Source organism: Panthera uncia, chromosome D1 (assembly GCF_023721935.1).
Source record: "Panthera uncia isolate 11264 chromosome D1, Puncia_PCG_1.0, whole genome shotgun sequence".
Classification (NCBI taxonomy): Eukaryota; Metazoa; Chordata; class Mammalia; order Carnivora; family Felidae; genus Panthera; species Panthera uncia.
In genome coordinates, this window is record NC_064808.1 from 105,851,688 (window position 1) to 105,867,889 (window position 16,202).

General features: G+C 36.1%; 1 protein-coding gene across 1 annotated transcript in view; it reads left to right on the forward strand.

The window, feature by feature from the left end:
• GUCY1A2 (guanylate cyclase 1 soluble subunit alpha 2) overlaps nt 1-16,202 on the forward strand; it is a 297,464-nt gene that overhangs the window by 234,994 nt on the left and 46,268 nt on the right. Inside the window, exon 7 of the mRNA XM_049641286.1 lies at nt 14,078-14,232. Coding sequence (XP_049497243.1) covers nt 14,078-14,232 — 155 coding nt within the window. The remainder of the gene's footprint in view (nt 1-14,077; nt 14,233-16,202) is intronic.

Genomic DNA, 16,202 nt, shown 5'->3' on the forward strand with positions numbered 1-16,202 from the left:
TCAGGCACTTAATTAGACATGCATGTGTCTGTTCCTGACCACCTCTTAAGTTCATAATAAAAATTGGTATCTTACCATTTCTGATGTTTGGTTCAAGGTACCCTGAAACACTTCTAAGTCCTTTCTATGAGAATATACTCTTTATTAATATTGTGACAGAAACAAATTACATATTGAAATGTGTTACTTTATACTAAAGAATGGTAATCTGCCATGGCTTGATTTTTGTTCTGATGATACCCGTCTCTATTTACATTTAAAGTACTTGATGTAATTTTGGTAATTGTAGGATATAGATGTTCTGTTCCATATGCCAAATGGATATCACAGCTCGATGTTTTAGTGGCTAGTGTCAGTAAGAAAGAGGGAACCGGCTTCATTTTGCCACGTGCCTGGCTCCCGATTACAGCCCTCACAGGTAACCCTTAGAGAGTCAGTTCCACTGGGCAGGTGCCATTGCTCCGATACAGTCACTTAACCTGACTCAGTTTCTTCTGTTTGTTCATCTTGTTGTTTTTCACTTGGTGGTAGAAGTGAAATTAAAACACATGGGGGAGTATCTTAGGCAAGTTTCTGGCAAATTACTCTTTAGTTAAATCTGCATTTTAGGGTATTTCTTGTATGAAGAGGAACAGTTGAAGAAAACAAAACACATTTCAGATATCTAATTCAAAAGGCATAGTCATATTCTGAGGTGTTGAAAGAAATGACTTATTCATATTTCACTTCAATATTTATTGAGCCACTACTATATGCAGAAATGTTCTGGTAGGTGCTGAGATATAACAGTAAGCAAGACATATGCTACCCTTGTTTTTCAGAGATTAACACCATGTCAAAGAGATAGATAATGAAAACAAATGAACAAAACGTAGTGCCTGTTAGGGGAAATGCAGTGACTACAATTCATGCCGGGACACCTATATTCCTGATGAAAGGCTACATGGAAGAAACGATTTATAAGCTGTGGTGTGAAAGGTGAGAGACCATCCAGATAGGTCAAGGACTGGGGAGAGCAGAGAGAGCAGCTTATGCATGGGTACAGAGCACTGATGATGGCCAAGCTGGGTGTCTGAAAATGTCCTCCAGGCAAGTGGTGGAAGGGAGTCAAATCAGGTAAAAAGCAACAATAAAGGCCCAGGGCAGTAAAGCAGTGGGGTGGTTTTAGGAATATATAGGTGACTTGGCCCCATAATAAAATATATCAAAAGAACTGTGTAGATTTTAATAGTCTTATAAAGTCACACATTAGTAAACACAAAGAATCAGAAATCCCTTTATAAATTAAAAAAAAAGAAAAGTGTGGTTGAAGCTACTGAGTTCTTATCCCACATTTCACGTGCTCAGAAAATGGGGTCAAAACAGATCCGTACACATGAACTGTTCTCGGAGTTCTTTGTGTGAAGAGATTCCTTAAAATTAACATTGTGTGTGTGTGACACACACACACACACACACACACACACACACACACACACAGAATTGGTCTTTGATGACTGCTCTGTATACGTTCTTCATGTTACCTTTTTGAAGAAAAAGGTTTCCTACTCTTTTTCCCGTTGCTTGCTTAGGTGGCATCATCAAGTGTTGTGTTAATTAGAAATAAATATTACAAAGCCTTTCATTTCAAACTTCAGAGCTTTCTCTCAAAGCCCAGGTTAAAAGCAGAGCCCTGGTTAAATCAGATGACTTCTTCTAGTCCATGGACTCATTGATTCCTGAGAATCTATTAGCCTTTTATTTAGTGCTAGAGAATGCCATCAAAAATAAAAACATCACAGCTGGACTGAAGCAGCACTAAAAGAACAATTTTGAGGTTTGAGTTGTAATTTTAGCCCCAGTTGCTAAGGTTTTTATTTTCTTTTTGCAGCCATTAACTAGTTTCTTCTAATTTTTAGCCAGATTTGGGATGATCTAAAGCTACAACTTTATAAAGTTCTGGGATGATGTTCCTTTATCAATTACAGGACTAATATGATAAGCAGTGGCAGGACTGGGTATAAAACCACCAATTCAAGATCCCTTGTTTAAAAGGTGCTTTTCAATCTTAGTTTGCAAATATTGATGAGAGATACATAGATAAATAAGTGTCCAATGACTTGAGTTGTAAAAAAGTATAATGTAAGTATTTAGAGGAAGGGAAGGGGTGACATTTGGGCTCAGCATAGAATTTCCTTTCGTTCATTCTTCTCATCAGTTTGTTTATTCAGTTGAACTTTTTAAAATTGTGTATTAAATGCAAAATTTAATGGTAAATGTTGAAGATAGGGACATGGTTTGAAACTGAAAGGTATATTAAAATAATTGTTCTCAAATATTGGGGTATCTATGGATCCTTTGAAAATCTGATAAACATGATGGATCCAACATATATGAACATCTTAAGGAGATCTGTAGATGCCTTGAAGTTTGCCTTTGGAGCCCTTAAGATTTATGAATACTACTTAATGATTTCTTAATTTCCGGTTTTGTTCATTGTTTGAATTTTGCCTCCCAACCTAAGGTAATTATTTAAACTTTTTTATGGGGTTAACTTTGTTTTCAAACAATTTACCTTTAAAATTAATATTGGGCCAAATCTTCCAGAAACATATTGGAGTTGAGAGATCTATTGCTGATATTAAGTCAACCGGCTCAGTAAAATGAGCATGAGCGCCATCTAATGCCCAAATGGAAAAATGTTGGTAACAACAGTAATAACATGACTAGGATATATTAACACTTGTAAAGATTAAAAAAAAAAACAACTTTGAAAATGTGTCCTTTTATTGGTGGAGGATCAGATGATTTACATTTTAAAATAAAGTTTTTATTTTATAATAGTTTTAGATTTTCAGAATAATTGCAAAGTTGGTACAAGGAGTTCCCAAATAGTCTACATCCACTTTTCTCCAAACAGTATTATGGCACTTTTGTTATAATTAATAAACCCACATGGATGCATTATTATTAACTAAAATCTATAATTTATTCAGATTTCCTCAATTTTCCTCTACTGTCCTTTTTCTGTTCCAAGATGCCATCAAGGATAGCACATTGCATTTAATAGCCATGTCTCCTTAGGCTTAGTTATGATGATGGTTGTTGTATTTGAATTTTATTGTAGGCATTAGTTCACAGAATGTTTTTAAGAATTTTTCAGAAAATAATTTCCCTTGTTTTATTCCTTTGATAATGCTATATAACTAAGCAGATTTTGTGGAGGTTTGTAGAAATACAAATTATCATTGTGCATTTTCATCTCTAGTAATGAAAAAAAAAAAGAATTAAGAAAGAGAAATACCAAGATGTTATGGAAGGACCAATTCGGTAGAAACCATAAGAATTATGTTTGCATTTGGACTCTCATCCTTACTAGCTGCATTCTTTAGGTCATTTACCCTTTGGATTAGGTTTCTATATCTGTGGAATAAGGTCTGTGAACCTGGAAATTCCCCAGCCCTTGTACTATGAGAAGATTAAAAAAGTATTTTCCTAGTACAAGTTAATAATCTAATGTTTCATGTTGGATACGAGTCAACACTTAGGATCTACCACCTAAGCTGGTACAGTATCTCTGTATTATAGATGACACGATGTAGAGAAGTAATTTGCCCAGGATTATTGAGCAAGTAAGTGATGGGTCAGATTCTGGTCTATGACAACTTTCAGAGACAACACTGCTTTCAGCATCCGTAAGCCTACAGCGCCCTCCATCCCAGCCACCATGCTTGTCCTAGGTTTGCTCTAATGACCAACACTCCCAGATGAGGTTCTTTCTCTTGACAGTTCTATTGGCCCTAGCCATGTAGACTCTCTAAAACACTATATATGAGCCTGGGTTGCCACCCACCCAAAAACAGGTGCTGAGGTCTCAAAGAAACCTCTGTCTCTAACCAACTGAAATGTATGAAGTCTGAGGAGTATTCATAGTTCTACCCAATTTGCTAATATTTTAATTAAACATATATTCTTATTGCTTTCAAAAGTCTTCAACATACAGGAATGTTGTCTTCCAAGAGCAAGAGCGAATATTGTGTTTCCTTCTCAAAACTGAAAGGTATTATGTATGTGTGAATGCATATGAAAGTATTTACACAGCGCTGCTAAAACCATTTGCTGGGAAAGGGCCGGGCTATTTAAACGACTTGTCTCCAGCAGAAACTGAAATGATGTTCTACACTTGGTGGTTCGTAACTTTGGATTCACGTTAGAAACTCTAGAGGGAGTTACAAGTCCCACGTCTCATTCCAGACTCATTAAATCAAAATCTCTGGAAGTGAGAACCAAAACAGCAATTTTAAATCTCCCCCCTTGATTCTGATGTGTGGCCAAGAGTTCTACATTGTAACTCAAGAATTTAATTTTGTTACTTTACTTTCATTTGGGGGATAAACGTGTCCATGCTATCAATTCTTATAAAGAAAAAAAATAATGGCTTATAAAAGAAAGAGGGTAATTATTAATGTTTAATAATTAAAGTCATTAATTTTTTTTTCTTACACATCTATCAAGTCCATTGTTTTCTGAGATATAGAACTCTTTCGAGATGTAAAATGAACTCAATTTTCTCTGAAGAAATTTAGTTATCAGCAGTATGCATGGACATCATTATAATATATGCCATTTTCTCATAGAGGAACTTTATTTGTTTTAAATAGAATGTAAGTGGAAAATCCTATATTTGCAAATTTTATTTTCAGTTTTTGTAAAATTGTAAAGTAGTAATGTGATTATCTAAAATCTTGAAAGTGATATTTGTTGACCACATGTATATTTTTTCTTAAGAAATAAGGTTTCTATCTTTCCTTAATTTTGTAAGATTTCAGGTTCCTTGAAGTAAGTGAATAAAGTCTTTCTGTCCTTCCTTTCCTCCACAATGCCTAGTAAGTGTTTGAGAGTGAATTGTTACATAATAACCTTCAGAAGGAAAGGAAGGGAAGGAAGCTGAAGGGAAGGAATGGGCAAAGGGCAAAGGAGTTCTCACATTTTGCATTGTACATTTCTTTTGAGGGATTTTCTGTTCTTTGAAATTGTGCATTATTATTAAAAGGGCTCGACTTCAGGGTTATTTCTATTGAAAGGAAAGTTATTCTATTGGTTGACTTTGGTGCTTGGTCTTGAGAATAAGTTACAAATAAATAGATAAAAATATTAAAAATATAAAGAAAAACTAATGTAAATTTTTTACTTTAGATGGATTAACTTATAAATTGATGAATACACAATCCTTACTATTAGAATTCTTTGTAAATTCCTTTATGCCATTTCTACATATTTAAGCTTTTATTAAATCATTTTTTTGAATCCATAATATTGTAAAGATTCTTTTAGACTAGAAATTTATTCCAGATTACCTGTTGTTAAGATCTGCATTTTGACAGAAGATGATTTTCATTAGTTAACAGAGAGAGAATTGGTCAGTAGCATTATTTTTTAGTGGTAGTCTCAAAACAGAAACTTCTAAGAGCTTTGAAGTTTTAGCAATTAACATACTTTGTTGTTAAAAAATGAGCCATTAACAAGGAGTGCCTTTGTGATATTAGTTAGAAGGAAATTTCAATCTGTGCAGTTCAACAATATAGATGTATTTAGTAGAATGATTTGATAAATGTTATAGATGTGATTTGTAAAGTAAGTATTCCCTTAGTATCACAAGTTAGATAACCAAAGATTGGATGTTTCTTGAGATAAAGGTTTCTTATTCTTTTCTGCATATCGGAATGAAAAATCAAGTGCTCTTAGAAAATAGTATCAATCATCTTCTTAAATTAAAAAAAAGCTTATCTTTTAATTATGTTATTAATCTTTATTATAATGAGCAGTTCCATATGTGTTTAAAGCATAGCACTATGTTAATGATTTATCAGTGTCTGTATTTCTAGCACAAAATGCTGTGTTTTTCAACTGCTAAATTATATGCTGGTTATTCCCAAATGCACGCATATTTAACTCAAGGAGATGAATTGTCTTAAATCAGTTTCTCCCTTTGAAAAACAATTCTTAAAGCATTTTTTTTCTGCACAAAGGTAAATTTGAGATTCTACTTCGAGGCCTTAGTAATAACACTCCTACAAATTCAGTCATATTTAAGTCTTTTATTAGCAGCAAATGTATTTAAATAATCACATACATGGTTATCAATACCCTGTGAGAAGGTTACAGTGAAGCTGAACCATAGTGCCCTCCCCTCCCCACCCCCTGCAGTCTCTGATAACATTGCCAGTGGTACCCTTTGTAGGATTCCAGGGCATGCCCTCCTAATTATCTTTTTTAAGGTCATATCCTTCCCCACCAAAACACCATAAACAAGATTACCAACTCACTTTCTCCCCTAACTCTAAAGTACCAATTATTTAAAATGTTACCGTTTTATTTTATAAAAGTCACCATATATCTTGTGTCTGAAATTATATGTTAACATACCGGCAATGAGAACCATTTTTTTTTTTTGTCAAGTATTTTCTGTAAATTGAAATTTATCTATGAGTGGTACTTCTGTAATGTTCAGAGTAAACACAGTGAGACATTTTGCCCAAAGTGCTATTTGTCCAAGCATATTACTTGCGACTATGACATTTTGACACCATCAGTTGGAGGCTGAGTCCCCTGATAGAAGGAAAAATGCCACATATCTACAGAGATGATTTCTCCCTGCTTTTCCTACACGTGGGGGAAATAAGGAGAAATTGTGAAAAACTACAGAGGTTTTATGAGTTGATTGTATTCTGTCTCAGCATCTCAAGCTTTTAAAATTAGAAGTTAAAACATTAAGTGACATTTTCTTGTCAGGGAAATATTTGTTATTAATAAAATAATGAGACAAAAATGTGAAAATCAATTTAATTTATTTCCTTTTATTAGTGAAAGAAATATTTTTTGGATGAAACTTATAATGCATGCTAATACTGGAAGAAGAATAAAGTACTTGTTTTCTTCCCTGTTTCCTAACAATGTGAGTAACGATTTTAGTGTCCTGGCTATTAAAACAGTTAATTAACTATTTTTTAAATAATTTTTAATATTTATTTATTTTTGAGAGAGAGACAAAGACAGAGCATGAGCGGGAGAGGGGCAGAGAGGGAGTGAGACACAGAATCTGAAGCAGGCTCCAGGCTCTGAGCTGTCAGCACAGAGCCCCAGGCGGTGCTTGAACTCCTGAACCCGAGATAATGACCTGAGCCGGTCAGATGCTTAACCAACTGAGCCACCCAGGCGCCCCAACTCACTATTTTTAAAAGCTTAAAATCTCAACTACATGAATCTCAGAATGATACTTAAATGCAAACACGATTACACAGATAACTGGCTCTTTCTACAGAAGTCTTTCTTCTTTTTCCTACTATAGACCTTCTATTTTAATTTGGAAATTCTGTCTTGCTGCAGCAGGACTATTTCAACACAAATTGGTATTTGATTTTCATAACTTGCTAGCTCCTAACTCCTGTTAATCATGGTTTCAGTCTGATTCGGACATTCGGGCATTAGTCCCTCTATTTACTGAACTAAAAAGGGGTCCTTGCCACATAAGCACCACGATGGGCGCCATGAGGTATGGGAAGGGAACTTGCACGAGCGCCCCCTGTGGGCTAATTGCTCTTTTTCATTGTGCTCCTCTGGACTTGAGTTTATTTGTAAAATGAAGGGCTCAACTAATGAATCTGTGCTGCTCTCCCAACCCAAAGATTCCTTCTTGACGAAACCAGTTTTGGCTAACCGAGGTCTAACCCTATAAGCCTTCTATTTTTAGGCACCGTGGGAGAGATATTATCTTAAAATGCACTTGTTTATGTACCTCAGCAGATGAATAATCAGTGAAGTATTAGGAGAATAACTGCATCTTTTGATGAGTGGGGACTCTGATGTTTCCCAGAGCTTTGCAGTCTTTCACACATTTCAGGTAGCTAGAGGAGATTGGGTAACAGGTATCCTAACCTCAGGATGGATCCAAAAGTTACTGTGTTTTTCAATAAATCCCTAGGGTGAACACTATTTGTTTTCATAAATGTTCTCTGAAAAGTGAAGTCTAGTGTTACGCATCAAGGCTTTGGTCTGATTAAAGCATTTATTATTTCGTGTGTGTGCTGGTCTACTAAGTACCTATAGGGTGCCAGAAGCCTGTGTAGGGCAGATTCTGCACCATTTCTCAGATTCTGCACCATTGCCACTTTGGACTGGAAAATTCTCTGTTGTGGGGAGGCTGTCCTAGGCATCTTTAGCTCAACTGAATAGATGAAAAGAATAGAAGCAGCTCCCCACCCCAGTTGTGAAAATAAAAAAAATGTCTCAAGACATTGTCAGATGTTCACTGAAGGGCACAAATGTCCCTAGTTAACAACCACTGGTTTAGTGCAAAATGACCTTCTTTAGTGAGGACATCCTGGGCAGATGGATGCCAATGTTTCTGAGTGGTTAAATTATTTAAATGATGTTAAATCTTGTTGAAAGGAATCTAAATTCATCATTGAGAGTTGAATGCATCTATTTTGTCTAACTGCTCGATGTTCCTGACATATTCTGAGTGAGGCAATCATTCCCTTCTTTACATAGGCAACACTTCTTGCTATCCTTCCCAATTTTGGGGAAATCTCAGTAAGTTGTCAAAAGAAATGCAGAAGATGGGCGCCTGAGTGGCTCAGGTTAAGCATCTGACTTTGGCTCAGGTCATGATTTCATGAGTTCAAGCCCTGCATCAGGATTCAGTGCCGACAGTACAGAGCTTGCTTGGGATTCTTTCTCTCTGAAAATAAATAAATAAACTTAAGAAAAAAGAAATGAAAAGAGAGGCTGATGATTCAGTTTATAATTTCTCAATAGTATCTCCTTCCAAAATTAAATAATTCTTTGAGTTTTGTTTCATTGTATGATAGACACAATGACAGCAAATTTGTGCTATTTGTGTGGTTATTGATATTTTTGTGCATGTTTGGTGATATTTTGTGCATGATGTTTTGTGCCTTCTAAGAGATAATAATTTGTTTAAATGACCATTTCTCCATCCACCCCGCCCAAGGATATCAGGCTTTTTATTGCTAGCATTTTTTAGGTTATAATAATTCTAATTCTGATAATTTCATTTAAAAAACCCTCAGGTCTTTTGACAGGAGGCAACAGTGGAACTACATAAGCCTTCTGTGTAGTGTGTGGGGGGTGTAGAGTCTTTCTCAAACAAAACACACAGAGTAAAGAGGCTGTGAGATGTATCTTGCCTCCTGCATAAAAAGATCAATACAGTGATCACAGGTCCAAACTGATAATCTTAGCATCTGAGGTGTTTTTTAGCAAGCCTTCATTACACAAAGTAATTTAGTATAAATGGGCCTCATAAAAGCAAACCCAAAGAAATATAATAATATTGCAAAATGCTTTCTAACTTGAGAGAAGGTGCTTTATAATTATCTTGTTTAAAAGGACTATTGCCATTCAGCCGTTTTCTTTCTCTTTTTCTTTTTCTTTCTCTTTCTCTTTTTCTTTCTCTTTCTCTTTTTCTTTCTCTTTTTCTTTTTCTTTCTTTTTCTCCTTCTCCTCCTTCTTCTTCTTCTTCTTCTTCTTCTTCTTCTTCTTCTTCTTCTTCTTCTTCTTCACCTTTTTAAATCCAAATAGATAATCGCTCATCACGGGGCGCCTGGGTGGCGCAGTCGGTTAAGCGTCCGACTTCAGCCAGGTCACGATCTCACGGTCCGTGAGTTCGAGCCCCGCGTCAGGCTCTGGGCTGATGGCTCAGAGCCTGGAGCCTGTTTCCGATTCTGTGTCTCCCTCTCTCTCTGTCCCTCCCCTGTTCATGCTCTGTCTCTCTCTGTCCCAAAAATAAATAAACGTTGAAAAAAAAAAATAAAATAAAAGATAATCGCTCATCAGAACCAGGCCTGTGGGGCACCTGGGTAGGGTAGTTCAGTTAGTTAAGCATCTGACTCTTGATTTTGGTTCAGGTCATGATCTCATGGTCGGTGAGATGGAGCCCCATGTCAGACTCCATGCTGACAGCACAGAGTCTGCTTGGGATTCTCTCTCTTCCTCTTCCTCTGCCCCTCCCCTACTTGTGTGAGCACCTCTCTCTGTCTCTCAAAAAAAAAAAAAAAAAAGAAAAAGAAAAAAACAGGCTTACATTTTTCAGACAGGTTTCTTTAAAAAAAAAAAAAAAAGTATGGGGCACCGGGGTGGCTCAGTCGGGTAAGTGTCTGACTTTGACTCAGGTCATAGTCTTGCCATCTGTGAGTTTGAGCCCCACATTGGCCTCTGTGCTGACAACTCATAGCCTGGAACCTGCTTCAGATTCTGTCTCCTTCTGTCTCTGCCCTTCCCCACTCACGCTCTGTCTCTGTCTTTGTCTCTGTCTCTATCTCTCAGAAATGAACAAACGTTGACAATTTTTTTTTAAAGTACTATCTATTTCTGCTTCCACTTAAAATGGAATAACAGACTGGATTCATACTTCTACCTTAAGCAATTAAAAATCCAGAGGAAAAAGTACAATAGAACAGTTTTTATGACACTGGCCACTAGGCAATAGAAAACAGTGATCCCTGAGAGATAGGAAACAAATAAGATGAGACATAGGATTTCCCTGGTATGTTGTTTTGGGAATATCCAGACTGTGGTGCAAGGAGAAGCAAATCAGGAGGCATCAAACAAATTCCTGCAGTCAGAGAGGTGGAGCTCAATCTGGGGAGACCAAGGAAGCTGGAGGTCACAGACAGGGAACCAGTAAGGAGAGAGTTGCACAAAGACCACCAGCATTCTTCCAAGGAGCTCCCTATATGTTCTGCACAACATTGATTATTGTTTCTATGTGAGAAGATTCCCTTGGCTCAACAGGGAAAAACACCTGGAAGGACTAGAGGAAAAAGTTCCTGGCACTCACAAAGGACCTGGAAAAAATTGCCTGTTCCCATCGGGAAGACCTGAGAACCTCATAAATCATGGGCACTGGGTACAGTACTCCGGGTGTTCTTGCCTCAGTAGTGGAGAATAATTAGCCCTACATGAAATACTGCTCAAGACTTGCCTAACAAATCCTAAAAAGCAAGACTTGAAAAGACCGAATTGTTTCCAAGGAACTTGACTACATCCATAGACAGAACTCAAGAATATGTACAAGGATCTAAAAAATATCCCCACTCAACAAAGTCAAATTTGTGATACTGAACATTCAACCAAAAATTACTAGCTTGCAGCAAAGCTGAAAAATATTACCCATAATGATGAAAAAGACCAATCAAAACTGAAATAGACTAATAGATGTTAGTATTAGCAGACAGGTTTTAAAATAGTTATTTTAACTAAATTCCATATGTTCAAAAGTTAATTTGATGCCTGAAAAAGAAAAATCCCAAATTGAACTTCTAGAGAGGAAAATCACAATGTCTGAGATTAAACATGCAGTGGATGGGGTTAGCAAAAGATTAGACATAAAAGAAGAGATTAATAAATCTGAAGACGTTATAATAGAAGTTATCCAAAATAAACAGAAAAAGTAATGTAAATGATTAAATTATCTGTCTTCCATGGAAATACTGCAAGTATCCCAATATGCATATAATTAGAGTTTCTGGGATAGAGGGGTGTATAGAAAACATATCTGAAGAAGAAATAGCTGAAGTTTTTCCTAATCTGAAGAAAACTACAAACTCACAGATTCAAGAAACTCAACAAATCCCAAACACAAGAAGCATGAAGAAAACGTCAAGGAAAATCATAACTAAATTCTGCAGGGGGTGCCTGGGTGGCTTACTTGGTTATGCACCTGACTTTGGCTTAGGTCATGATCTCACAGTTCATGAGTTCGAGCCCCACATTGGGTGATCTTCAGCCCTGCTTCAGGTGAGCTTGGGCTCCATACTCTCTGTCCCTCTCTCTCTCTCCCTCTCATTCTGCACATTGTGGGATTCTCTCTCTCTGCCCCTCACTCACTTGTGCATTCTCTGTCTCTCTCTCAAAAAAAAAATAAGTTTATTAATTAAAAAATTATTTAAATAAATTTTGCAAAACTAGAAAAAGAAAGAGATCTAGTACGTATGAAGGAGTTAATATAAGCACGACAGCAGTGTTCTCATAGGAAACAGTATACAGGAGGAGATGATCGAACAACATCACTAAAGCACTAAAAGGAAAGAAAAAGCTGTCAACCTAGAATCCATATCCAACAAAAATATCTGGATAGGAAGACAAAATAAAAACCTTTTCAAACATACAAAAGCTGAAAGAATTCATCATCAGTGGACCTACAGTTAAAAACATGTTTGAAGAAATCTTTTAGGCAGAAGGAAATTGATAGAAAATGTAAGTCCGAATCTACCCAAAGGAATGAAGAGCACCTTAAATGGTAACATCATGACCCTTCCCTTGAGCTTGCACTATCTATCTTGCCCCATCATGACTTGGAACATGGGAGTGCTCCTGACTCAGCTTCAGGTTTTCCAACAAGGAATATATGACGAGGCATGAGGAGGAACACAATGATAAGACCTGTCCCTGACCAAACAGAGCTTCCTGACAATCTGGACCACTCACCTGGGAACTATTACTAAGAGACTAATAAAAGTATACTTTTTAGGATTTATGTATTTTAGAGTATTACTTTACTGCACATTGACCTCTACCTTAATTAAAACAATTATTTTTAAAGCTGTAAAGTGCCCTTTACATTAAGATCTTTAATCTACTTGGAAATTTTTTTCAACATGAAGACACAGTTGATCTGTAGCATCCTAATGGAAATGCTGTCTTTTTTTCACTCATCTGAAATGCCAACTCTATTATATATCAATCACCTGTATATACATGGAAGTCTTCCTTGACTTCCTCTTCTGTTAGTCTGTTTATATATATACTGGTATATGTTCACACTAATAGGGAAAATTTTTATTCTTTATAAATATAAAGTTATTTATAAATATAAAATTATTCTTTATAAATATATATAAATATAAAAAAATAAAGAAAAATCTTTATTCTTTCACCAGTGTTGGATTTCAAAATAAATGTCAGAATCACTTTTTAAAAATTAGATGAAGAGGTTATTAAGAGATGCAGCTATATCACAATGATTTCAGCCTGTCTTATCAATAGTTGATGTATGCAGGAGTCTCCAGTTCTCTGACAAAGGTTAGTCTCAGAATGACTTTTTGTCCTCACAACTATAGGGACAGAAGGAGACATGGTAGTGAAGGAGTGACACTTTACTTACATAGTAGCTCCTAGGGGTCAGATTGCTTCCCTCTCTTCCACATTCCCCTGGGACTAAGGATCCCATTCCCCACTTGGTCAACATTAGCTTCAGCTATTTTGGTGTAGACCATGTATATGCAACTTCATTGCTGTAATCACACTGAAGTTTATATTGACTTCACACTGAGGACTCCTCCAAGGCATGGGACAGACTAACAGTTATCAGATTCACAGAGTATAAAATATACAGCCCTTAATTTATTTTTCAGGGTTTTCAATAGATACTGCTTGACTGGCGCAAGGGTTAAATTCTCTATAACTCCATTTTAATACAATGTTGAAGAGTTTTGACACTCTTATTCACCTTATTCAACATTTATCACTTATTTTCAACTTATTCAACGTTTATTACTTACCATTGAGGGCCTACTTTGCTCTAGGTATAATATTAAGTACTGAATATTCAGCAATAAGAAAAAAGATATGGATACTTCTCTCCTAGGACAACCCAACATTTAAACAAAATAAACAGAAATATACATATTTAATTTATAATTGTGCTTAATTTTATGAAGCAAAAAATAGGGTTGTATGTGAGAGTAAATGGAGGGCAAATAATAAGTTTTTTATGTGTTAGAACATGTGTACAAATGAAAAGTGATCTGACCTGTAGTATAACCAGATTTCTGTAGCTAATTAAATACAATTTTTTCCTATAATTTATTTTTTATTACATAGTATTCATGTTCACTGCCACTATAATGGTCCAGATATCAGGTTCACAAAGATGACCAAGACCAACTTTCTGTCTTTGAGGAGATCCTAGTTCGGTGGTTTACATAATTAGCAGTAGTACCCCTCCTTAAAAGAATTGCATACCAAAAGAAAAACATAAATATATCCTTTTCATTTTTCTTTCTTTTTCTTTTAGATGAGGATAGGCATTCACTCAGGTTCTGTGCTCGCTGGAGTTGTTGGGGTAAGAATGCCACGATATTGCCTGTTTGGAAATAATGTCACTCTGGCCAGCAAGTTCGAATCAGGAAGTCACCCTCGGCGCATCAACGTCAGCCCTACCACTTACCAGTAAGTGTTCTCTGGCCTCCACCCCCTCCTGTCGTTGACATTGCCTTGAGCCGATATCCTGTCATTTGTGAGACCCTGTATTTTTTGTGTTTGATCCTTTCATTCTCTGAGGTAATATGAATAGATGCAACCAGTCTGAAAGATAGCAACTGTGACACAAACGTTTATTTGCACCATGAGCAAGTGCATGAAGAGCCTGACTTGGCTGAGAGGAAACACAGGTTTGTCATTTTCCACAGTCATTGTCCTTCTGACAAGAGAACAAATGTTAAGTGGCTGCATCACACAAGGAGTCTTCTTCACATTTCCAAAATGTTCCTCAGTATTTATAAAAGCCAAAGGAATGAGATAGAAAAGACATTTTGTCTACATTTATTCTTTGGAATAATTAAGATAAATAATAATTCTCTAAAGATAAATATATACTGGACACAGAGTAAAACTGCAAACTCTATTTATTCTTAAAGGTCATATTTGTTAACTCGATACATACAGCTGACAGCTGAACGTATCTGTATTTTGTGCCTGGTAGATGTCCCCTCACCCACTAGATACTAAACTCCACAGGGACAGGGATGATCTCTGCTTCAGCTCATCATTATCTTCCCAGAACTTACAAAACATGTTTGGCACATAATCACTGTATAAATATTTATTGAATTATTGAAAAATGCATTGACAGGGTGGGTGGACTTCTCTAGAGTAAGAAAACATGACTCTCTCCTACATGTTAGACTTTGGCTTTACACTAGGCATCTGTGTGCAAACTAATTTAGTGCCATGATTTGGATAACTAGGAAATCGTATGGTAAAACTGTAGAGTGGAAACAGTGGCCATTGATTCTCCTTTATTTTATTATTTATTGTTTACTGAAGTATAATTAATATACTTCAGTTTCAAATGTGTAACATATTGCTTTGACAATTCTATACATTCCTCACTGTTCACATGATAAGTGTAGTCAACATAAGTCTTCATAAAATGTTTTTATACTATTATTGACTATATTCCCTCTGCTGTAGTTTTCATCCCTGTGACTTATTTATTTCACATTGGAAGTTTTATCCTTCTTAATCCTCTTTATTTTACCCATTCCCCCACCCACCTTCCTTCTGGCAACCACCAGTTTGGTCTCTGTATTTAAACATCAGTTTGATTGTCTCTTTTGTTTGTTTGTTTGCTTTTTAGATTCCACATAGAAGTGAAATCCTATGGTATTTGTCCTTCCCTGTCTGACTTGTTTCATTTAGTGTCATACACTGTAGGTCCATTAATGTTATTGCAAATGGCAAAAGCACATTGTTTTTTAATGGCTGAATAATATTCCACTGTATATGTATACCACATACTTATCCATTCATCGCTTGATGGACACTTTAGGTTGCTTCCATATGTTAGCTGTTGTAAATAATGCTGCAGTAAACATAGGGGTGCATATGTCTTTTTGAATTAGTCTTTTCTTTTTCTTTGGGTAAATACCCAGTAGTGGAATTACTGCATCATATGGTACTTCTGTTTTTAATATTTTTAGGAAACTCCACAGTATCTTCGAGTGGCTGCACCGTTTTACATTCCCACCAGCAGTGCACAAGGGTTCCCTTTTCTCCACATCTTTTCCAACATGTGTTTTCTCTTGTCCTTTTGATACTAGCCATTCTAACTGGTGTGAAGTGATGTCTCATTATTTGTTTTGTTGTTGTTTGGAGGGGGGTGTTGGTTTTTGTTGTTGTTGTTGTTGTCTTTTTCCTGATGATTAGTGATGTTGAGCATCTTTGCATGTATCTGTTGGCCATCTGCATGTCTATTCAGATCCTCTGCCCATTTTTAATCAGATTGTTAGTTGATGTTGAGTTGTATAAGTTCTTTATCTATTTTGGTTATTAACCCTTTATCAGATAGATCATTTGCAAATATTTTCTTCTATTCAGTAAGTTGCCTTTGCTTTTTTATTTTGCTTTCATTTTGCCAC